Below are 23,496 nucleotides of genomic sequence, written 5' to 3'. Positions count from 1 at the left end.
TGGGCTCTGATTGGTTAGGGTGGGGCTGTGGGCGGTGCTGCAGTGAGCCGCTGTCATGGCGGAGCTGAGCGAGGCGCTGCTCTCGGTGTTGCCGTCCATCCGGGTGCCTAAGGCCGGCGACCGGGTCCACAAGGACGAGTGCGCCTTTTCCTTTGACACGCCGGTAAGCGCGTCCCGCGGCCGGCCCGCCCGGCTGGGCGGGCTGCCCCCCGCTCCGGCCCGCTCCTAGCCCACCCGCCCGTCGGGGTGCCGCCCGCGCGGGGCGTGATGGAACTTGTGGTTTCCCGGCGACCGGAGCGGCCCGCGGCCGGGCGGAGCGCGGGGCCCTCGGGGACTACAGCGCCCAGCGTGCCCCGCGCCGCGCCCCTCCCGGCCGCGGCGCGCTGGGGGCTGTAGTTCTGGGGCCGGAGTGGGCGTGGGCAGGTTGCTCGCCCCGTTCGGTGCCGGCCCGGCCCGGCCCGGCCCGGCCCGGCCCCGCGCGCCTGGAGAGCGGATGCCCCCCGACACACACACCCCGCTGCGGGGGCACGCCGGGACTTGTAGTCCTGCGGGGGGCCGGGGCACGCCCCGGGCCCGGCCCTTGGCGGCGGCGGCGGGCGGGCCGGGGGTCCCGCCCTGCCCGGGTTTGAGCTGCCCCTCCGGCCTCGCCGCGTGGCGTGGCCCGGCAGGCGGGGGTCGACTGGGTGCTGTGTCATTAAGATGGCAGTGGTCCCTTCTCCAGCCGTCTCCACCCCACCAGCATCCCTGCTCCTCCTTCCCTACCCCCGCCTGGCCTAGGCGGACCTGGGGAGGCCCAGGCGGCGGGAGGGCGAGGTCGCCCCTTGGCCTCCTCCGCAGGTGCCCATCCGGGCTGCGCCCCAGCCCACCAGAAGAAGTGGGCTGCGGCTGGAAGATACGGGTCCTTCGAGGAAGCAGCACACGGCAGCCTGGCCCTCTTTCCCTCCCCGAGAGCCCCATAGCAGTGCCTGTCCATGCACTCCCTGCTCTGACTCTGTCCCAGCTGCTTAATGTTGGGAAGCAGGCTGAGGGCTTCTTAGTGGTTTCCCTCTTTTCCAGCCTCTGTATTTGGGTCCCTTGCCTCTTTGATTTTAAAAGCATATTTCTGCTGAATGAGTGTGGCATTTTCCAGGTGCTTGTGGGATGGGGAGGGCTCATTCTGTATCCGTTTCAGAGATACTCACAAGCTTTTGAATGCAGCAGCAAAAATAAACAGTGGTCTGTTAACCTTCCTCACGCTGTTGTTTGGCAAAGTTCCCTATGGCACTGGGAATTACGCTTTCAGACAGGGTGCCATGGTTTTGTTGGTAATGATTGTACTGTGCTCTGAATGTGTGAACTGTGCGTGCTAAGGGCCTTTTGCGAGATAAGCTTCTGAGGAAGGTCCTTTCCTGATTCAGTAGCATCCTGCCATAAATGAACAGGCAAATAGGTTTTCAAATACATCATCTTGACAGGAGTACCTGTTCTGGGACAGCCATGCTGGGGCTTGCCATCTTATTTCCAACTAGCTACTAAGTGGCTGGTATGTAGGAATGAGCTGTAGCCATGATTTAATGACTAATGAGTAGTGTCCGTAGAGGTAAGTCCGTGCCTATCCTAGCAGTTGGAATGGCATTCTTTACCACCTCCCTTCAGTTTTTCTCTCTCCTTCCTTCCAGGAGTCAGATGGCGGCTTGTATATCTGCATGAACACGTTCCTGGGCTTTGGGAAGCAGTATGTGGAAAAGCACTATCAGAAAACAGGCCAGCGGGTCTACCTACACCTCAAAAGAACACGTAAACTGGTAAAAAATAAAAATACGTACAATCAAACTTGTTCTGAAATTGAGAGCTGGGCTATGTCTCTGTATTCAGTCAGATACAGAGTTTTCTCTCCTCAAATATAACTGATGTTTTTCTTGGTGAATTGAGGTACACCAGTTCTTCAGTTCTGCTTGTGTTGAATTGTTGTATGGATTGCCCACGCTATTGCCCACTGCCTGGCTTCTTTCTGTTTTCAGAGTAGCTTAGTTTCAGTCCTTAAGGCTTACCGCAGCTTGCCTGTTCCCCTAACTATTTCCCTATTTCTTCTCAACATGATAGAAGGAAGAAGACACCAACTCCAGTGCTGGGGACCCCCCAAGGAAGAAACCAACTCGCTTGGCTATTGGTAAGGAAGCACTTGTGTACCATATCGTCCCTGTTGGTTTGGACCAGTCCTCTGGAGCTGCCTGGCTTCATGGCATGTCTCTTTTGCCTTTCCTCTTCTGGGCTAGTATCCCCGATGGAATTCAAGCTTCGCGTTTTCTAGTGTGTCTTAGGTGGGCAGTTAATGCAAAACAGTTGTTGAGGTGGTAGTTTTGTTCTGTGTTCAAAGTTGCATCATGTTTTCTGTAGATAAATATGTTTTGCATCCTCTCTTAACTCTCTATGCCTGACTCAGCTTGATGTGGGTATAACCAGTGTGAGGCTGTTGCTTTATATGGATGCATCCAGTGTGGGGCTGAAGTAAGTTTGATAAAATGTGTAGGTCTGAGAAAAGTGAGTTTGAAGTTTCTGGTAGAAAAACTATTTTTTAAACTTCTGAGAAATTGAACTGATGTTACTTATATAGATGGGGAAGAAATTATTGGTAAATTCTGTATTAACACTTTCGGCTCAATAGTTCTTTGAAATACAAGGCTGATACAGGAGGAAATACATGTGAACATTAAAATATTAAAAACAAGCCCTTCTTTGGAAGAACAGGGCTGGTGTTCCATTACTGTCTTGCACCGACTGCAATGGCTGTCATGGCAATCAGTGAAGATGCTGCTTATTTGGAGCAGTCTTGGCTAGTAATTTCTGAACCATTATGGAGATCCATAAAGCAGAGGAGAGGAACATTTTTTAGCAGTAACAGGTTCTTGGTTTGCTGGAAGCTGACCACTACAGAGAAATCCAGAACCTGGACCGTGCACATCTTGCTTTTTGCTCACTTTTTCTCTGGCTATGCCATTGTGTAGCAGACACCCGGTGACTCCACTGCTGCCACAACACAAACACCAACATTAACACTTTCAGCTGCTCCCTGTTTTTATGGTGAAGTGAATGGAGTCCCAAAGGTCACTTCTAGCAAAATTGAGACTAGAATCTATGTTTCTTCAGATAGCCAGTGCTTTTATGTATATGATTATGCTGCTTTTGGAGAGATGAGGCCCAGTCTGCATTATGAGTTATTTCTGCATCCTCAATTCTACAAAAGTCTTGAGACAAGTGTTGTCACTGGGTCAGCAAATAGCTGCCTGTGATAACAGTTTGGTGATATGAATGGAGCAGGAGAGAATAAAAGAAAGTATTAGCCCTGTGAGGCAGTGATCTTAAATCCAGGAGAGATTTTTTTTCCTCTTTTTTAGCTAGTCTGTAGTGGTTTAGCTAATCCTGACATGGGAGATTTTTTAAAGTACAAGAAAGATTTAGGACCAAAATGTCACTGGCTGCAAAATGTAGCCCTTGATCTCTCTGTACCTCAGCTTCCCTCTCCATGGGAAAAAAAATCTGTAGTGCTTGCCTCCCATGCCTGCATGTTGGTTGAACAACTTTTGCAGTTTGTGGTGCTTGGATACAACCATGGAGAAGGGAGGCAGTGTACCTCATGGCAAGCTGTTGGCTATATGTGGGGGAAAAAGGGCTAGGAGGCAGTCTGCTGGCTGAAGACCCTCTTCCTCATCTGGAGCCTCAGAAGGTTCACATAACTACCTGAGAGGACCTCACCACTCTGTTTTAGTTTGTTTAGAGTTCAGGAACTGTGTAATACCCTCAGGGAGTGTGTATTGCTTTACTCTATGAAGTGGTGACAGGAGATCTCTCTGGGATGTGCTGAAGAGGCTCAGAAGAGGATTATCTGGGTATGTTGTTGCATGATACTGGTGACTGTTTTCAGGTATTTCTAAAAACACTCAGGCTTGCAGCATCTGCATTCATACATGGCAGTTTGTGCATAGTCTAAAAAATGTAGGTATTTGAGGGGAGAGTTGCAGGAGATATTGTGGGAACATTTTGTCAGTGTTTTAACTAAATGCAGTAATGGTTATCAGAACTGTGTCACACACAGGATTCTTGAGGCTGAGGCATTAAACAGCAAAAACTCGTATTCCCTTCAGAGATTTGTTGCAGCAGCAGATCTTCAGAGATCTATTGCAGTCACAGCATGCCATTTTTAAAGAAACAAAGGAAATTCAGTTAAAAAACCCCATAGGGGGTTAAGGCTGCTAGTAAGCAATGTGTCTTCTGCCTGTTTCCTTCTGGAATGTAAGGTATCAATGGTTGGAGAACATGAAGGGCCAAGGTTTTTTCCTGAGTACCTACATAAATCAGAAACTGTTCCCTCCACTGCAAATATTACTTTTTGATGACCATCCATCATGACTCTTGACAACTGGCAAATAACTTGTTATGTATGGAAGTCCCATTTCTGTTGCAACCTCTGGAAAGTATGGCTAGGTGGGCATGAGAAAGTACTAGCACTATACCTTTCCTAAGACTTTCTGTAATTCTGGATGTTCTGGTTCCAGAGGAACTCCTGGTTCTCCTTGCTTAAGTTCAGGATTCTGAACTGCCCTTCCTGGAAGAGGCAAGAAGCAGAGCTAGGCTCCTTAAAGATGCTGGTAGACTAGACCTTTGAACAGGGTTAGAATATGATCTCTTCATGCACATCTCCATTCATCATCTTGGATATACTGTGAAGGATGAACAGCAGAGCTTTATCATGGCTCTGTTCGGGCAACTGCCTCTCTAGAGTAGGTCTTTTTTCTAGTTGTATTCAGGATCTGGATATTCCTTCTAAGCATCTGTAGAAAGAGCTGGGAAAAGCAAACCTATTGTCGGTAGGCTTATATTTGCTCCTGTGAAGTCCACACCTCCAGCAGAAACTTTGGGATCCAGAAACAGAAGAAAGATTGTGGATCATTGATCTAGAGCTTTGCCTTAGTCATGGTGCCTTATTTCATGTAAGCTATGGGCAAAGAGGCCTCGGAAGCTATTTAGTTTTACCTGTTACTGCAATGTTTTTTCTTCCTGTAGGTGTAGAAGGTGGATTTGACATCACAGAGGAAAAGTTTGAATATGACGAAGATGTAAAAATAGTAATTTTCCCAGAGCATTTGGATATTCCTCGTGATGGGCTGGAGGGACTACCAGACATGGTCAGAGACAGGGTATGTTTGGGTGGAGGGCTGTGTTTTCTATTGGTAAGGAGGAAACGCACCATTACAGAGAAGGAACCGCTGTGCTGTAAAAGGGATCCTGCAGAGCTTCTGTGAAGTCTAAGCTTGGAGTAAGCAGGGTTGTTCTATACTTATACAGTGCTTTATATAATGGAGCCCTGGCTTGTGACCGAGGCTCCTGAATGCTGCCCTAGCACAACTGAATTGCCGATGTGAGCCTAAATGTGGAGCATTGTGGCACTGGAAGCTTCTCTCCTTGTGCCCTTCATTTTTTTTTCTGCTGTCCTAATTCCAGATTGCCAGTGCAGTCGAGGCCATCCTCACAGCAGATTCAGCCTCACGGAAGCAGGAGGTGCAGGCTTGGGATGGGGAGGTTCGGCGTGTATCCAAACACGCTTTTTCCCTGCACCAACTTCAGAATGATGTCCGCATCCCACCGTGGTGAGCATAGTACTGAAACTAGCTATGTCGCTCTGTATCCCAGACCCACCCCCATCACCTTCTTCTCCTGTCCTGGACTGCAGCAGCAGATGAGACTTCTTTTGTGAGTCTCTGAGTGTGCCTTGTCATAGTAAATTCAGGGGAAATGGTAAACTAAGGTATTTCAGGATGCTCAGTGTTCTAAAGTAAAAGAGGAATGAGATTGCTTATATTATGGTCAGTGGGTAGTAGTGGAGAGGGCTTGGGAGGTAGAACCCAAAGGTTTTCACCCTAATCTCTTTTTCTCTGTTCCTTGTCAATAGTGGCTGGAAGTGCAGCAAGTGTGACATGAGGGAGAACCTGTGGCTGAACATGACCGATGGAGCCATCCTCTGTGGTCGGCGCTATTTTGATGGCAGTGGTGGCAACAATCATGCGGTCGAGCATTATCGGGAAACTGGCTACCCACTGGCTGTGAAACTGGGAACAATTACTCCTGATGGGGCTGGTGAGAAGGGGGATCCTTTGAGGGTTATAGACACCAGGCACCCCTCAGGCTGACTGTGGTCTCTGACAAGGGAAGTCAGGGAGGATTTCCAGGAATTAGGCTGGTGTTGCCCATCTTATGACCTGGAACATTCAGTGTCATCCAGTCATGAACTTTCCCACTCTGACGTGCTTCTTGTGGCAGGCAAAGAACCAGCTGATAAAACCTGCCTCCTCCCCTCCCTTGTAATTTGAAGGGGTTTGGAAGTGTTATCCAGGTTGCCATCTTATTTTCTGTGGTGGGATATTTATCAAAGCAAAGCCTGAGTAGAGAGTATATGGCACAGTAACCTACTTTCCTTACTCCAGGCATACATGTACCTCTGTACCTTGATCAACGACAAAGTTGTTTGTCTTGTCACATGTTTTGGAGGAACCTCAATATTCTGTCTTGTCATGCTACTCTCCTGAGAAAGGAGAGAAACCCCAACTGCTCAGTTTGTCGAAACTCCCAGTTCTGAGCACTCTGTTCTCTTCATCCAGCAGTGAGTGTTAGATCACAAGCCATTATAAGTCTCTCCTTTTCCTCTGTGTTTCTGCATAGACGTCTACTCCTACGATGAGGATGACATGGTGTTGGATCCCAACCTGGCAGAACACCTTGCTCACTTTGGGATTGACATGCTCAAGATGCAGAAGGTGAGGGGGGGTGGTCCTCCATAGACCCGGAGGGGGAGAGAAACAACTCTGAGGTGTCTTAGCTGGATCCCAGCTTTCTGTGACTATGCAGAACCATTCCTGGTTAAGAAACCCTGGTTTTTGTCAGGCAGAGAGTTGTCTCATCTGCCTCTCTTCTTTCATTGCCTTTTTTGCCTTTCTTTCCTGTCCCTCAGGTTTATTTCCTTGGGGTTCTGTGTCAGTGCTGTGGGCAGGGAGGTTCCCAGGCGCTGAGCTTTGTTCCCTAGATCCAGTGTTAGTGTGTGATTTCCATGCCCCTTTACAGGGGATGGTTCAGATTTCTCCCATGTTTCTTATAATTCCTCTTTCTGTCCCAGATATTCAGATATTTGAAAACAATTCTTGTATCTTTCTTGTATCTTCCTCCTCTTCTAATTTAATAAAACAGAATGGATTTGACTGTATGTTTCTCTACAGCATTGTACTTTTCACACCTGTGATGTTCCCTTGAGTCTTCTTTGAGGGTTTTTCCTGTCCTTTCCCTCCACAGACAGACAAGACAATGACAGAACTGGAAATAGACATGAACCAGCGCATTGGGGAGTGGGAGCTCATCCAGGAGTCTGGCGTGCAGCTCAAGCCCCTCTATGGGCCTGGGTACACTGGTATCCGTAACCTGGGCAACAGTTGCTACCTCAATTCTGTGATGCAGGTGCTGTTCAGTATCCCAGACTTCCAGAGAAAGTAAGTGAGCTTAATCACTCCTTTCCATTAGCCTGGGATCAGTACAAAGGTCTCATAGAGCTGGGAGCTTCTGTTAGAGTAATCAGGCTCAGAACTGTGTCTTTACTAGATGAACCTGTATGTCCCTTAGATTTCTCTGTTTTGCTTTGCAGGTATGTGGACAAGCTGGAGAAGATATTCCAAAGTGCACCTTCGGACCCCACGCAGGACTTCAGCACCCAAGTGTACGTAGAGTTTTGGTGAGAGAAGGAAGGCTGAGGCTGCCTGGGTGCGTCCCCTCTGCGCTGCTACAGTGTGCTTTGCTGCAGGTTTCTCCCTCAAGCCTCGCCTCTCTGTTTCCGTGTCCATCACCAGAGACACTGATTCTCAGTGATCAATAAGGATATAAGCCGAGACAGTTCAGCTGAATGCTCTAGATGGAGAGGACAGAGTGCACCTCAGTGCTCATGAGAGGCTCTTAAATGTATTATGAGGGGAACGCAGTACCATCTATTACCACGGGGGGATTTCTGGTAGGCATATTCTATCTGCGTAACAGCAAAAAGGTGCTTGCTCTCTGCAATGGAGGGAGATGGCTAAGAGCAAAGAAGTACATAGATTTAGGTAACTTTATTCTCAGTGCATAATTTATATATGCTTAAAGAGGCTTCCTGCAAGAGGTATTGTGTGAGCAATACCAGGAGAATATACAGGAGAAAGAACACAAGATTTGGGAGGGTGTTGCATTTTAAATAGATGAATTCTGTGCTACATCTGCTCTAAAACAGCAAAGCAGTGTATGGAGGTTTGGGGTGAAGGAATGGAAGGTGGCATTTGTGGAAGGGAGTTCAGCGGTAAGGGAGGATTCTAAATTTGGACAGCCTAGGGTGAGGTGCTTACTGAGGAGGGAATTAAGTTGAGACAGCCAGAAAGATTTTTGCCTGGGCAAAGAGAAATTGGTAGGGTTCCGTTCCAGACAAATGGCAACAGTGATGGGGAGGGACTGGAGTGAAGTGAAATAGTAGGAGAGTCTGAGCATAGGAGGAAATCGTTGAATGTTACTGTTGTCCCTTAAGTGCCTCATGCAGTCATTCTTGATCTTTCCCCTGGGAACACGTGATCAGTCTGCTCACAGCAATACTATTTCTGTCTCAGACAATTTCACTCTGCCCTGTTGTCTCCTGCACAGTCAATTAGATACACTGCTACTTTACCCATGTCAGGCTGGAGCTTAGTTTGTCTGTTATGCAGCTGCTGTATGGCTCAGCACCAGCTGCCCTTCTGTGGGAAAAAGGAAGCTGTTCGTTTATGTTCTCCCCACTGTGCAAGAAATGGTTGAGACTGGTGCCCAGAAGTCCTAATAACTTTCAAGTCAATGATGTCTCATGGGACCAGAGAGCAGACCAAGATAAGATGATCTTGGCTAGTGCAGCAGAGAAAGCTGACCTCTGTGAGACTGACAGTCCATGGCAGTGTTAAAGCTAGATGGGTTGGTGTGGCTTCTGGAGTATGTGGGATTGCAGAAATTTTTTGATGATAACAGTGACGACTTCATCATTCCAGAGCCAAACTGGGCCATGGACTGCTTTCTGGGGAGTATTCAAAGCCAGCTTCTGCAGATGGGGAACAGCAGCCTGATCAGAAGGTGAGACTTGGATATGGCATCCTCATGATGTGTATGTTGCATGAGGCATTTTGTGTGTTACACGGGGATGGAGAGAGAACCCTTTCTGAAGACATTGTTCCAGGGCCCTGTCACCTGAAGAAAAGCATGGCTAAGAGTAGAGTGCTACATGCCAGGACATGTGTAGCAAATTATGACCATCTTCCTCTTCCACCTTGTTATTTGCAGGGTATGCAAAATGGCATTGCTCCACGCATGTTTAAGTCCCTCATTGGAAAGGGGCACCCAGAATTTTCCACTAACCGACAGCAGGATGCCCAGGAATTCTTTCTGCACTTCATCAACATGGTGGAGGTAATGGTTGAGTCTATCTGTCAAATCATGGAGAAGCACAGCTTTGTTTTCTCCCCACAGCAGGGGGTGAGGAGTGGAGGTGAGAAGCTGGTAATCAGAGCAGAGAGAGGGAGAGGACACAGGGAAATGGGCCAGCCAGCACCTGCGGGAGCAGAGAAGGAGAGATGCTTGGCCACGTTTTCAGGGCTGATTCCTTGGAGGAATCTCTTCTGGGAATGGCACAGCTGGAGATGTAAATTGTCTTCTTTAGAAGCAGGAATGGCATGGGTTCCTGGGGTACAGAAGTTGGCTCTAGTTTACTCTTTGCTGTCTTTTCCAGTGGACTGGGTACAGAAGTGAATACTCTTTAGCCATGTCCTGTGTGGAATTGCTGCTACTCCAGATATTTATTTCTGCCATTCTGACATTACATCTATCCTTCTAATCTCTCCTTCTTCAGAGGAACTGCCGCAGCTCGGAGAACCCTAATGAGGTCTTCCGTTTTCTGGTGGAGGAGAAGCTGAAGTGCCTGGCCACAGAAAAGGTGAAATATACCCAGCGTGTGGACTATATCATGCAGCTGCCCGTGCCCATGGATGCTGCACTCAACAAAGGTCAGTAATATGCCAAGGCCAGAATAGTAGCAAACATTATGTTTGGATATTGTATTTTTATTACAGAACTCCTTAAATGAGAAAGGGACTTCCTCAAGGACTGGCTTTGCCTTTTCTGAAGCCAGATTGATCCTTCACCTCCTTTTGTGGGATTGGGCTGATTTCTTCAGAGGTGGTGTGACACGGTGATGTCCCTCTAGAACCTTTCCTTCTGGCACCACAATCTGGGCTGTGATTCAACAGCAAAACAGGACTGCAGTAGCAGTACAGTGCTCTGGAAGACATTGTCTACTTTGTGCTGTGTTCTTGATGGCGTGTATCTATAGGCTTATTCTGCCTCTGGGTGTAGCTTACACCAGTTGCTTTGTAGGTACCTAGAGGTGGTCCTTGACTCCTCTGCTTTATTCTCTAGATGAACTACTGGAATATGAGGAGAAGAAGCGGCAGGCAGAGGAGGAGAAGCAGCCACTGCCTGAGCTGGTGCGAGCCAAGGTGCCTTTCAGCTCCTGCCTAGAGGCCTATGGAGCTCCAGAGCAGGTGGATGATTTCTGGAGCACAGCCTTGCAGGCCAAGTCTGTGGCTCTCAAGTGAGTGTGTGTGAGTTACCAGCTAGGCTATGATGAACTGGCAATAGCTGCATCTTTGGGGACTTCTTTTAGTTGCTTGGGGAAGAAGTGTTACCAAAGCTTTGTCATTCTCCACACCCTGGGCCCATGGAACATTGAAGCAGAGGGGGAACCAGTCTGCCAGTGCTGAAGTGATTGCCCCCAAAGCATTACAGTGGGCAGAATAGCAGTGCTAGTGAAATCCTTCCCATCAGATTTCAGTTGCTGAGGGGCTATGAAAATACAGTGATATTCCAGAAAACTAGCAGCTTTTATTCTAAATTCAAAATTTAGCTTTAAAATCAGTACTGACAGTATGGCAACACTGGTCTTGTATGGTCTCTAAAATTTCTTTAAAGGAAGATTTTAGCTATTAAAATTTGAGCAAAACACTGAGTGTAACAGATGTGTGAGTTATTTTATAAGAATGTTAACTTAAATGCTAATAGCAAGGTTTAAAAAAGCTTTAATTTATCTCAACTGCCTCCAGCACATGTGACAGTGCAAAGGGGTAGTGAGAAGATTACAAACTTAATCAGCTTCCTGCTGTGATGCTACTGACTGTTCTTCTGCAATGAAAGAGTAGTCCTCAAAGAACTGGAAGTGTTTTTCTAACAAATATTCTGTTATTAAGGAATAGCTACTATAAACAAACAGTCAGTAACACGATCACATTGAAAAGTAACATTTTGTTTTGCTTCTAAGTAGAGAGCTGTGTTCAAACACTTTGTAAGAATTAGCATTGAATATATACTGTTGCTTAAATTAATTTTACGGCATCTTACAATTATCCCCCAATAATAAGTATCTGTCTCTTTTATTACTGCTTCTCCCTTAACAAACATTCCCTTCTGTTTCATAGATTCCAGACACCCTCTCTCTCAAATTGTCTAACGAAATAATGTTCAATCAAATTCAGTTAGCTTAAAATTCACTGCTTCTGCTTTGTATGTGAAGAAGTGCTCTTGTGCTTGAAAGCTTGTCAGTTCCTGCAGCTGTATCTGTCGGTCTAATAAAATATGTTATTTCCTCTACATTCCTTAAGGGTTAGACTTTTAATTAAATACTAAAATCTGAGGAGGCTTGTAAAATACAGGATCGGAAGGTAGAGAACATGTACTATTTTTCCTCATCCCCCAAGATTTTGTAAATGTTGCATTCTGTCTCATCTTGTCAGAGCATCCGCTTTAGAAATGGTTCTGTGTTTGAGGAGCTTTAAGTTCAGCATAGGAGAGCTGCACAGATATATGTATCTCCCTTTAGGACATGCCTCCACCCTACTCACTGAGTTCTTGAATCAACTAGGTGCCCTCAATCGTTGCTGCCAAAGTATTTAGAAGTATTATTTATCTCTTTCAGAACAACACGGTTCGCCTCTTTCCCGGATTATCTGGTGATCCAGATCAAGAAATTCACTTTCGGTCTGGACTGGGTGCCCAAAAAGCTTGGTGAGAAGGATGAGAAGTACAGAGCATATAGGTATTGGGAGTCATATATGGGTATTGTGGTCATTACTGCAAAGAGGAAAGTAACTATGCCAAAAGGAGCTGCAGACTGTAGCGTATTGCATCCCCAGGGACTTAGCCTCCTAGATCTCCCAACCAAGTCCTTTGTTTCTGCCCCTATGGCAGAGGCTGAGCAAGACTGTATCTTGCAGATGTCTCCATTGAAATGCCAGAGGAGCTGGATATCTCTGCACTGCAGGGAACAGGGCTGCAAGATGGAGAAGAAGAAATGCCAGACATCGCACCCCCACTGGTGACACCAGATGAGCCCAAAGGTAGCCTGGGGTTCTATGGCAACGAGGACGACGACTCCTTCTGCTCCCCTCACTTCTCCTCTCCAACATGTTAGTGATTCTCCTCCTCTCTTCCTGATGCCTGACTTATTTCCTTGCTCTCCTTGTCTTGTCTCCCATGCTAGCGGTTTCCACCTGCTCAGACTTTCCTTGTCCCTCTGTCAGCAAATGCCGGCTGCCTCCCTTGCATGCTTGTTATGCAAGGGTGTTATACAAGGGAGTTTGTTGATTCCTGATCTGTGAAAGATGGGGAGGTGGCATGTCTAGTGCATTTAGAGGGGGAAGAGCTGGGGTTTATACAAGATTTAACTGGTAGAGGTATTTTATTTTCACAAAACACAGTGGGAGGTAGGGTTTGGAGGGTAGGGAAGAGCCAGTACTCCTGAGTTCATGAGTTGGATCCTTTTGTTCCCTGGGGGTGCCTGTGTGTGAGGCTGCGCTTCTGAAGAAGAAAGGTAGCAAAGGAGGAGATGAGCAGAGAGACAGAACTTGAGTGAAATGAGGCCTGTGTGACACTGCACAGAACGGAGCAGGCAGGGCTGGGTGGGAGTGGGTGGCTCTAATCTCTGTCTTCCCACAGCACCCGTGTTGGATGAGTCAGTGATTATCCAGCTAGTGGAGATGGGTTTTCCCATGGATGCCTGCCGCAAAGCCGTGTATTACACAGGGAACAGTGGGGTTGAGGCTGCCATGAACTGGGTCATGTCACATATGGATGATCCAGGTATAAGACCGCATGGCCATGGTGAAGCTTATTGCATCTGGGCCATTGTACTTCCTGACCCACTACCACAGTGGAAAACTGAAGTAATTGGGACCTCAGACTGTACCCCTTTTGGAGAGATCTAACTGCTCTGAGCTATATTCTGTTTTCTGCTGCAGACTTTGCTAACCCGTTAGTTCTCCCTGGATCCAGTGGACCAGGGTCAACTATTGCCTGCCCAGACCCTCCTTCAGAAGACAGTGTGGCCACCATTGTCTCCATGGGCTTCTCCCGGGACCAGGCTATGAAAGCACTTAGAGCCACGGTGAGAGGCATGGGTGATGTCAGAGTGAAAGGATATTCTCAGGAACAGGCATTCCCAAGTTCACAGTCTTTTCCCTTCCAGAACAACAGTCTGGAGCGTGCTGTGGATTGGATCTTTAGTCACATTGATGACCTTGATGCAGAAGCTGCTATGGATATCTCAGAGGGGCGCTCGGTAGCTGAATCCATCTCTGAATCTGTCCCTGTGGGTCCTAAAGTGCGCGATGGGCCTGGAAGTGAGTTACAAGCAGTAGGAATGTGGATTTTGGGGTGCAAACTCAACGTGGCTGTATTCTCCCTAATCCATGCAGTACCACAGGTTTTAGCAGCAGCAGCTGCCACAGAGCTAGTCTGGTTGTTGAGGTGGAAGTAGGGAGGAAAAGGAGAGGGATGGCTGAGCAGACCCTCTAGATGTCTAGACCCTTCAGGCTGGGGATTACCTGGAAGCCAGTAAGAGAGAGGCAGAGGAAGTGTCATCAAGTAAAAGATGGGAAGTACTTCTTTTTCCCAGTCATCCCAGGAGGCTTTTGTGTTCTTCAGGCTCCCATTGAAAAGCCAGGTTCCAGTCTCTCTGCAGAATCGGTGCCAATACTGCTAGGCTGCTTGGTGTCATAGGGAGGGAGAGTCTCTGCTGTTACCCACCCAGCACCCGTGGGCCAAATAAACCATTGGAAGAGAGAAGGCTACATGGCAGTTACCATCTCCTGTTTCCCTGCACATTTGGCCTTCAGACCAATTCCTCACAGTCATGCTTGACAGAGACCCACTTCTAAATTATTACCCAGCAGAGCTTCCTTCAGGGATCCTTTTCTAGAGAGGGCCTTGCACAGGGTGTTTCAGGGTAAGATGCCTTTCCTTCTCTGATCACTCCTCTCTTCCCTTCTCCTCTCAAGAATATCAGCTGTTTGCCTTCATCAGCCACATGGGCACTTCGACTATGTGTGGTCACTACGTTTGTCACATCAAGAAAGATGGCAGGTAAGAGGGATTTTCACAGTGCAAGGGGACTCTGAGGTACAGCTTTAAATCAGTGTTCTCCCGTTTCTTCAGATGTCTTGGGGGGTCGGGGATGAGAGCAGGTGAGGGGAATCAAGTCACGTCTTAGCCAAAGAATGGCATCCCTGAGCTCCCCTTCTGCCTGTTGCAGGTGGGTGATCTACAACGACCAGAAAGTCTGTGCTTCTGAGAAGCCCCCCAAGGACCTGGGCTACATCTACTTCTATCAGCGGATTCCCAGCTAGAACATCCTCTGCTGTGGGTGGTGGGGGGAGAGCGGGCTGAAGGCGTGGGGGGAAAGGGGTGGGGGCAGTGAGGATGAGAGCAGGGTCCTTCTCTCCCCTGCTCCTCTTTCCCCACTCGTCTCTTCATGGCCTCTCTATAGAGACACATGGGGAGACAAGAGCTCCCTGACTAATAGAGTGGGGGCTGGAGCCCCCATGGACATGAGTGAAGGGGGTCCAGGGGGGGTGGGAATATCTGTTTCTATAGGAAATGTCCTCACTGTCCCCACCCCTGTGTGACACACAGCCCTTAGTGCTTTGCTGCTTGGTGGGATGATGCCACCTCCTTGCTGTCGGGAAGGGGAGGAGGGGGCTTGTGTGTGTGTGTGGCTTGTGTATGGGGGGTTCCTCCTGCCTGCCCTGCCGGGGAGGGCGCAGGGTGGGCAGCAAGGTGGGCCACGAGCAGCGCCCCCCGTTGTGTGCCCTTTACATGCCAAAATACACGAGGGACAAAATAAAAATCGAAATACCCCCGTTTTCTGTCTGCCCTCTGCATTGCTAGGGGCCCTCCGGGAGCTAAAACACGAGTGGTCGTGGGGTGTCAGCACTGATGGTGCGGCAGGGGCCCCCTCTCCGCCGCGGGGCGGAGTGTGGTCGGAGCGCCGGGAGCCGGGGCCGGGCGTAGCCGAGACCCGCGGCGGCGGGGCCGGCGGAGGGGGCGGGGCCGGGGCCGGCGGAGGGGGCGGGGCCCCGGGCGCTGCCGGGCGATAAAAGCGGGCGCCGGGGGCCGTGTTTCGCTGTTGCTGACCTTTGCGTCTGCTCCGGTACCGGCCTCTGCCTGCTGCCGCCATGGCGCCCAGGAAGTTCTTCGTGGGGGGCAACTGGAAGATGAACGGCGACAAGAAGAGCCTGGGCGAGCTCATCCACACGCTGAACGGTGCCAAGCTCTCCGCTGATACCGGTGAGGGCGCGGCGGCACGTAGCGCACGTCCCGCGCGGCGCCTCACGGCCTAGCGGGGCCGCGGCCCGGGCCCGGGCCTGGGCCCAGGCGGGAGAGCGGCAAATGTCAGAGGGCGGTGGGGGCCTAAATATAACCCGGCGGTGGGGCTAAATATACCCACGAAACCGGATCCGGGGCCGCGGGCCCGGCGGACACGTGCGGCTCCCCGAGGTTGCCTCTAGTTGCACCCCCGGGCGGCGGGGCCCCGGCCCCGGGGGGAGGCGTCCCCCGCTTCTGCTGGTGGGAGCGGGTGGCCCGGTGTCCCTGCTGCCTAGACCCCCGGGCCTTGTCCCTCTCCCCCGGGCCTTGCCCCTACCCCGCCCCATGGGCTCCTGGGCCGGGACCGGGGGCTGTGGAGCTCCCTGTTTCAGCCGAGGTCAGTCAGAGCTGCGCTGCCAGGGCAGGCTGCGGGACCGTGCCCCTGCCTCGCCGCCGTACCCGGTTACAACCCCAGGTGTAACCCGATGCTGCCCTCTGCCCCCGGTTCAGCCAGGCCCGGGCAGCAGGGTGGGATTCTCGGCTGGTGTCTCAGCTGGGCCCTTTGCAAGGGACCCGTGTGAACCGGCCGAGGGGCCTGGCCGCCAGCCCGATATTGCCTGTCTGCCTGCTAGAAAGGGCTTCCTCCCTGCTGTTGAGTCATCAGATAGCAAGGATATTCCTGCTGCAGATGGTCCCCCAAATATCAGTGAAGGCGGGCAGCCTGAGCCTTCCCAGGAGCAGGGGAGGGGAGAGAAGGATGACTTTTTGGGGCTGGGATTTGGGGTCGGTGGCTGGGTACAGTTTCTGCCCTTTGCCTGTCTCACGGTAACCGCCTTCTTTGCCTTCCAGAGGTGGTTTGTGGAGCCCCCTCCATCTACCTTGACTTTGCCCGTCAGAAGCTTGATGCAAAGATTGGAGTTGCAGCACAAAACTGTTACAAGGTACCAAAGGGTGCTTTCACAGGAGAGATCAGGTAAGCCTACAGAGGAGAGTAAAGCCAGGGTGCCTCTGGGATGTGAATTTCCTCCAGAGGTGTGAGTCACATTGTTTCTCCCCAGCCCAGCAATGATCAAAGATATTGGAGCTACATGGGTGATCCTGGGCCACTCTGAGCGAAGGCATGTTTTTGGAGAGTCTGATGAGGTGAGTGACCCTGGGATGGAGAGATGGTCCAGCTCAGATGTGCCTGCAAAGGCCGGAGGGGTGAGCAGTTAAAATATGACTACAGGAGCAGGTCTGACTATCGGTTACCTTGTTTCTTTTCCATTGCCAGTTGATTGGGCAGAAGGTAGCTCATGCTCTAGCTGAGGGCCTTGGAGTCATTGCCTGCATTGGAGAGAAGCTGGATGAGAGAGAAGCTGGCATAACAGAGAAGGTGGTTTTTGAACAGACCAAGGCCATTGCTGGTAAGGGAAGAAAATGGGTGCTTTTTTCTATTTTGGACATTTGGGAAATGGCCATTCTGGCCTTAACTGGAAGGCCATAATGGCCATCCTGGCTTTCCTTGTAAGGCTTGCAGATACGCTGCTGCAAATACGTTGCTGCATATGTTCACACACAGTAATGATCATGTTAATAAAAGGCCTGCATGTTCCACAACGCTTTCTGGCTCTAGCCTTCCCAGGATGGGGTACTGTGCTTACTTATATCTTCTCCCTCCTCTCCAGATAATGTGAAGGACTGGAGTAAAGTGGTTCTTGCTTATGAGCCAGTTTGGGCTATTGGAACTGGTAAAACTGCAACTCCCCAACAGGTATGAGCAGGGGAAAAGTGGCTGACTAAATGGCCAACTGACCCTTCCCACTCAAGAGATCTTCTTGAAGATTCTCTCTAAAGACTAAAGATTTAGAGGATCTCTAAAGATTCTCTTGGAGATTCTCCCTTCTCTTTGGAAGGGAATTGTATGCACACTATGTATTGCTCAGCCTTCAGTGGGACTCTCTGTTCTGTTGCAGGCTCAGGAAGTTCATGAGAAGCTGAGGGGGTGGCTGAAAAGCCATGTGTCTGATGCTGTTGCTCAGTCAACTAGGATCATCTATGGAGGTAAATGAATCTGAAGCTACTTTTTGGTGCAGGAAGCACTTGGTTTCTCTACCTGTTGCTGCAGCTGTATAACATGCTCTGCTGATGAGGAAACTTGAGGTTGTCAGAGCATGAAGAACCACCTACTAGCTTGTTTCAGTAAATGGGAGACAGTTTTACTGTCTGCAGAGTAAGACGTGGCTAGTCTTACTTTTGTGCCCTGGCCCCATTTTCTAGAGCTGGCCACATCTGACCTTAAAATACTGCTCCCTCCTTAGGTTCGGTCACTGGCAGCAACTGTAAGGAGCTGGCCTCTCAGCATGATGTGGATGGCTTCCTTGTTGGTGGTGCTTCTCTCAAGCCAGAGTTTGTGGATATTATCAATGCCAAACACTGAAGCAGCCTGTGAGGAGCAGTCCCTTGTGGTTAAGAGCAAGAAATGGAAGCAAGAAGGGACCTTTTGTTGCACATGTCTCAGTACAGAGGCCTCCTCTGAGGCTTTCCCCCTCCACGGTCATTATTCTAGCTGTGCTGCTAACCCTCACCACCATGTTGGAGTCCTGTTAGTGGGAGCCTGGCTTGGCAGAGTCTTGACAGCCTCCTCTCTGAATTGGCAGAGTCCTTGGTTGCCTTTTGACCTGTAAGAGCCCACAGTCAACATGGCCAGTGCCTCCCCCTTTCTCTGCAGCGTTGCAGGGAGGGAGGGCCGCTGGTGCTGGGGGAAGGAAAAAGGAACTACGGTCTCGCATCCTTCAGCTCCATTAGCAAGGAGCCTGTCAGCTTAGACCCTTGTGAGATGTCTTACCTCACCTGTGTCCTGTACTGAACAATAAATGAAAAAAAAGAAAAAGCAAAGTTGTGTCCTGGATCTTACTCAGAAGCAGCTGGGGACAAGCAATGTACAGAATTTACTACTTCTGGAGGTAGCTGGTTGCAGAGAGGGTAGTGTGGGTTTTGTGGGCTCTTCTTTGAGGGCCCACCATTGCCCTAGTAGGCATTGCACAGGTTCAACCTGCATCTTGCTATAACACGTTTCACCTGCAGCATGCCCTGGGCATCTTGCTTCTGTCATGTTACAGCTCTTCTTTGGGCCCATGGTGACTTGCATGCATCTCTTCCATCTGTGTCTCCATTCCAGTAGCTGCTGGAGCACCAGGCTGTCCCATTAGTGAGCTGATCTTTCCAGGCAGGCTTGGTAATGCACTCATCCCTACTCTGTCTGTGAGGACTGATAATTGACTTTGCTGCTCATTAAATGTGGAGCAGAGCAGTTCCCTCTTTATGCAGGGAAGGTTTTTAGGCCATGCGCTGAGGCTGTGCTTGCTGCCTGCTTGCAGCTCTGTGCTGATGGGTGAGAAGGCAAGACTAGATTTTATTTCCCAGCTGCTGCACCAGCCAGGAGATACCTAAGGGTAATGAAAAAGGAAATGCCTCACAAGGAGGAGCTTAGCTGCGAGGCAGTATGTCCTTGGGAGGAGCCTATAGGCAGTGCTCTGGTATGGAGCAAACACGCGAAGGGGTGCTCGATCTGTTAATGCACGTCTGAGAGATCCTCTTCCATTTAATGTTTCTGGTCTGCAGTAGTTTTTGAAGCTGTGGCATGTTCCTCCCCTGGTACTCTGGCTGTCACTGTATTGCCCTGCCAGCATCACCTGAGGGATGAAAGGCAGGAGGTGAGGGACCAAGAAGGAGAAAATCTTGGGAAACCCACTAACGCTGCTGGTCCTTCTACTCTGCTGAAGTGCTGCTGATGGCGTTCCTCCCTCCCAGCTGGAAGGGACGGGGAGAGAAGAGCCCCCGGCCCTTCAGGGGGCATCTCCTTCCCGGCTGGGAGCAGAAGTCTGTTCCCCAGCCCCCGCCCTGCCCCTTCCACGGCAGGAGACTTTCGGGGGGGCCGGAGCCGGGCAGCTGCTGGTGCGGTGGGCGGTGCTGGCGCGCCCCCGGGCGGCCGCGGAGCCCTCCGCCGCCAGAGCCTGGGGGTGGGTGGTGTGGGCCGGCAGGGGTGGGCCAGCCCGCGCTAAAATGGCGCTGAAACAGGCCGTGCGCGACGGAGGGGCAAGTGCTGTTACGAAGCATAGGGTAGTGCGCCCCAGGCGTAGGAGCGTGACTGCTGGGAACCTCTCATGATGGAAGCAAGCCCGTCAAACAGGGAAGGATGGGAGATGGTGTGAGAAGGAAGAGCCTGACTGCAGCACAGAGATGATAGCTACTGGCTCTCGGTGTGTGGAGAGGAGGATGTTTCAAAGGCAAAAAAAAAAAATCCTGAAAACTCTGTGGTTTCAACAACCAGAGTAAGTGTTGCTGAGAGGCTTCTGGGGTGTGACCATAGTTCGGTGCCTCAGCGCACTGGGGTCAGCATGACCAGAGCAGTGGTGACTCAGTAGGGACACAGACCGTGCCTGAGGCTGCTGGGAGTGGGTAGCCAGGATCGCTCACAGGGATCGGCCATGGGCTGCAGCTCCACTGTCAGTTCCTGCTCCTGCACAGCCTTGTCCACAGAGCTAGGCAAGAGCTCAGCAGAGTGACCTACATAGGAAAAAAAACAGATGGGAGACGAGCATTGATCTTGCTGCTTTGAGGAGAATACAGAGGCACGAAAGCATTTGTTTAATGAGGAATAAACTCATGGAAATGTATTTCTGCATCAGCAGGAATGCCAGATCTTGTTTTTCTTTTTTGTCTGCTTTCTGGCAGGACCACAGCTCTGTGGAGTGGAAATACTGCCAGATCGTCACTGCAGATTGTAGTGGTTGGATCTTAAACAGGTTGCTGTTGGGAAAAATGGATTGTGCCAGATGTGACAGCCCGAGAGAGGCTGCTGCGGCTCCACGTCCTCAGTCTCAACCAGTAGCTAGGCTGAGCTTGTATTCCCAGTTGGCACCCACACACAAACACCCATATACACCACATACATACACGGACAGCCACACAGATTACACAGTCAGTCAGCTATACAGAGGACTCACGAACACAGGCAGTGCCAGTGGCCTCATCACACCCCTCTCTCTGGCTGAGCAGGATGGAGGTGTGCTATTGAGCACATACATACACACCTATGTACAGTGTGGCTCCCTCCAGCAGCTGGGCTCAGACAGTCTACCCAGTAGCTGCCCCTCGATCCCAGTCTCTCCAGTCCCCCTGGTCCCCCAGTAGCCAACTCCCCCATGGTGGTCTTGCCCTCAGGGCCCCCAGCAGCTGCCGGGACTCCCCTGGCAGCCAGCTCCTCCCTTGCAGCCCCCTCCTGGCCCCCAGGCCCCCTTGCCGCCGGCTGCACCCTTGCTGCTGCACACACGCTTGCCCACAGGCACATGGGCCCTGAGTCCCAGTCCAGCCACTGGCACCCAGCACCCCTACACACCCCCTGCATGTGGTAATGAGAGTCCCTCACTCAGGGCAAAGTGAGAAAGGCATTCAAGGAGAAGATGGGACAGGCTGCGCTGATCAGGCGCAGGGCATGGCCAAACCATCACAAGCCATTTACACGCAACCAGCCCTTTTTATTCCCGTATCCCTCTGGTTTCCCACACTCGTTCCTCCACAAATCACCTAAACCCCTCCCTTTCCCGCCTTTGGTTCCTCCCCTAAACGTCCCCTAATGAGTCCTGTGCAATCCCCCAACGCTCTTCCCCTGCATCCCATCGCGTGTCCCACACTCCTGCATGCAGCGACATCCCCCCCAGCCCTAAAGGTGCTCTGGGGCTGAGACTCCCCTGGGACAGCTCTGGGAGGGGCCCAGACAGCGTGTCCCTTCCTCCAAGTCCTTAATTTGGGTTTCCGCCTGCCATTGTGCCCCTCTGGGCCTGTGGAGCCGGGACTTTGGTGGGCTGATGGCTCCTGGGATGGGCCTGGGAGCAGCTCAGCGGGGTACCGTCTCTCTGTGTGCCTTTGTGGGTGTGCAGACGACCTTTTGTCACATAACCTCCTTAATGATCAGCGTAGTTAGGTTTGGGATCTTGTTTTTTATATATAACCTAAATAAAATTTGTCTCTTAAAGATTTGGGTTTCCTTGTATAATTTCTCTTGTTTCTTGTAAGTTCTTTGATCATTTGGACAATGCAATTGAGCCGTGTGTTCCTGTTGTAAGACCATATAAAACATGTGCATAGAGGCATATGCGACTTCTACCAGTCCGTTCTTCAGCATGAAAGGATGAGGGATGGAAGAAGAAAAGCATATTGTTGCTGTTCCTCCAGCACCAGTTTGCTGAAGGGCTCCTTGGAAAGCAAAGGCAAGGGGGGCTGGAGTGCTTGATGTGTAGAGGGGGTTTTTTGCAGGTGATATAGTGGAAAACCACATCCATATGCAGATTAATGACCAGGGACTGAATTCAGATAGGGTGAGTGTAGCACAGGAGAAGAGGTTTGCACCACAGAGTCAAGTGGGACGAGGCAGCAGACACGGGCGGCAGCTTGCTGTGCAGCCCTGAGCACAGAGGGGTGCTTTGCAGGAGTGGGTGATGGCTGGCACATGTGCAGCAAGAGCGTGAGACTCGTGTCTGATGGTTGTGTGTCCAGCTCAGCTTGGAGCATCTTATCTAACGCTGACATTGCCTGGGGGCTGCAAAGGAGCAAAGGGCACTGGAGGGAAAGGGAACAAGGCCTTGGACTTTGGTACTAACCACAAAACACTGGCAGCTGTCAGCTCCAAGTAGCATTCCTGGCCAGTAAACACCCAGCTCTGCTTGGCAGCCGATAGGGGCACAGCCACCCGCCTGCCTGCCCGTGCCAAAGCCAGGCAGGCACCGATGGCGTCTAGTGGGCACTGGCAGCCTCAGCCCTCCCTGGCTCCCCAGCCTGGAGGAGAGGGCCGAAGCAGCGTCACCTGCAGTGGGTCAGGACACCATACCCCAAAAGCTGCTTCCTGGCATCTGGGAGATCACATCGTGGGAGGTTTCACAGAAAGCCCAAGCCAAATTCTGCTCAACATGTTAATTAAACAGTTACCAGAGGGAATGTCTTTCCTCAGAGATATTCAACACCTGAGTGACCACCACCCTGTGCAGCCTGGCCTAAGTTTGAAGCTGGCCCAATTTTGAGGAGGGGGGTGGACAGGGCAACCTCCAGTGGTCCCTTCCCACCGAAATTATCCTTCAGTTCTCTGGATACACTCCTAATAATTGTGGATGTTACCCAGCTAGGAAGGGCCGGGAGCACTTGGGAAGGTAGAGTAAGATCACGAAGTCCTCCCAATGAAGGAGAGACATGCTCTGAGATTTCCACATGAACTTTAGTACCAAAAAATGACAAGCTATTGCAGTTGGAGCAGCAAACTAACACAAGCAGTCAGCTGGGAAGAGTATTGCCAGCAGGATGATGAAAAAAGAAACCACAGGACGCTTGGATGGCCGATGAACGGCAAATCAGCAGTGCCTGCGTTGCTGCAGGAAATGGAGCGTTAGCTGTGGGATGCACTAACAGGAACAGTGCCTGTGAAATACAAGAAGTCTCTTTGGGGGGGGGGGCTTACTCAGAGCTGACGAGATTTTGGGTTTCACATGTGCCCTGTCTGAGGCAGCAAAAAGGTCCGGATTAGGAGAGCAAGGATAACGCTAGGGAGAGAAGGGGGTGTCTCTAGGAAGGCCCTGAGGATGAGGCCCGTGTGGCCGAGGCCGAGGATGCCTGCAGCGCCCTGCTGCGCCGCCGGCCCCGGCTGCCGCGCGGTCAGCGCCGGCGCGGGAAGCAACAAGTCCCCACCCCGCCCCGGCGCTGTCACTCAGCGCGGTTGCTATGGCAGTGGCGCAGGGCCCCGCCTCCCCGGTTTCCATGGCAGCGGGGCGCCGCGCC

General features: G+C 50.9%; 2 protein-coding genes across 3 annotated transcripts; both read left to right on the top strand.

The window, feature by feature from the left end:
* The first annotated feature begins 4 nt into the window (after positions 1-4).
* Positions 5-15,248, top strand: USP5 (ubiquitin specific peptidase 5). Of its 2 annotated transcripts, none has more exons than XM_075510767.1 (20): positions 5-163; positions 1,659-1,784; positions 2,083-2,149; positions 5,041-5,174; positions 5,479-5,624; positions 5,927-6,111; positions 6,694-6,788; positions 7,318-7,511; positions 7,664-7,735; positions 9,054-9,135; positions 9,343-9,468; positions 9,908-10,061; positions 10,474-10,648; positions 12,026-12,114; positions 12,324-12,446; positions 13,045-13,188; positions 13,347-13,492; positions 13,574-13,727; positions 14,385-14,469; positions 14,639-15,248. In XM_075510767.1, exons 1-20 carry the CDS (start codon positions 56-58, stop codon positions 14,730-14,732), a joined length of 2,499 nt encoding a protein of 832 aa, XP_075366882.1. In that variant the 5' UTR covers positions 5-55; the 3' UTR covers positions 14,733-15,248. The 2 variants fall into 2 exon arrangements, with proteins under 2 accessions (XP_075366882.1, XP_075366875.1); XM_075510760.1 differs by having other exon boundaries at positions 12,324-12,515.
* A 243-nt stretch (positions 15,249-15,491) lies between these two features.
* Positions 15,492-18,572, top strand: TPI1 (triosephosphate isomerase 1). The gene is made up of 7 exons (XM_075510847.1): positions 15,492-15,672; positions 16,540-16,663; positions 16,749-16,833; positions 16,964-17,096; positions 17,358-17,443; positions 17,646-17,733; positions 17,991-18,572. Exons 1-7 carry the CDS (start codon positions 15,561-15,563, stop codon positions 18,107-18,109), a joined length of 747 nt encoding a protein of 248 aa, XP_075366962.1. The 5' UTR covers positions 15,492-15,560; the 3' UTR covers positions 18,110-18,572.
* The last annotated feature ends 4,924 nt before the right edge of the window (positions 18,573-23,496 follow it).

This window comes from Mycteria americana, chromosome 1 (genome assembly GCF_035582795.1).
Source record: "Mycteria americana isolate JAX WOST 10 ecotype Jacksonville Zoo and Gardens chromosome 1, USCA_MyAme_1.0, whole genome shotgun sequence".
Classification (NCBI taxonomy): domain Eukaryota; kingdom Metazoa; phylum Chordata; class Aves; order Ciconiiformes; family Ciconiidae; genus Mycteria; species Mycteria americana.
This window is presented reverse-complemented; position numbering and strand designations above follow the sequence as displayed.

Bases quoted from the DNA above. Each gene is read 5' to 3' on its own strand.
- TPI1 (XM_075510847.1), top strand. From the start codon at position 15,561: ATGGCGCCCAGGAAGTTCTTCGTGGGGGGCAACTGGAAGATGAACGGC. The intron at 17,444-17,645 runs GTATGAGCAGGG...GTTCTGTTGCAG, and splicing joins AAACTGCAACTCCCCAACAG to GCTCAGGAAGTTCATGAGAA. The intron at 17,734-17,990 runs GTAAATGAATCT...CTCCCTCCTTAG, and splicing joins AACTAGGATCATCTATGGAG to GTTCGGTCACTGGCAGCAAC.
- USP5 (XM_075510760.1), top strand. From the start codon at position 56: ATGGCGGAGCTGAGCGAGGCGCTGCTCTCGGTGTTGCCGTCCATCCGG. The intron at 10,062-10,473 runs GTCAGTAATATG...TTTATTCTCTAG, and splicing joins GGATGCTGCACTCAACAAAG to ATGAACTACTGGAATATGAG. The intron at 12,115-12,323 runs GTGAGAAGGATG...TGTATCTTGCAG, and splicing joins CTGGGTGCCCAAAAAGCTTG to ATGTCTCCATTGAAATGCCA.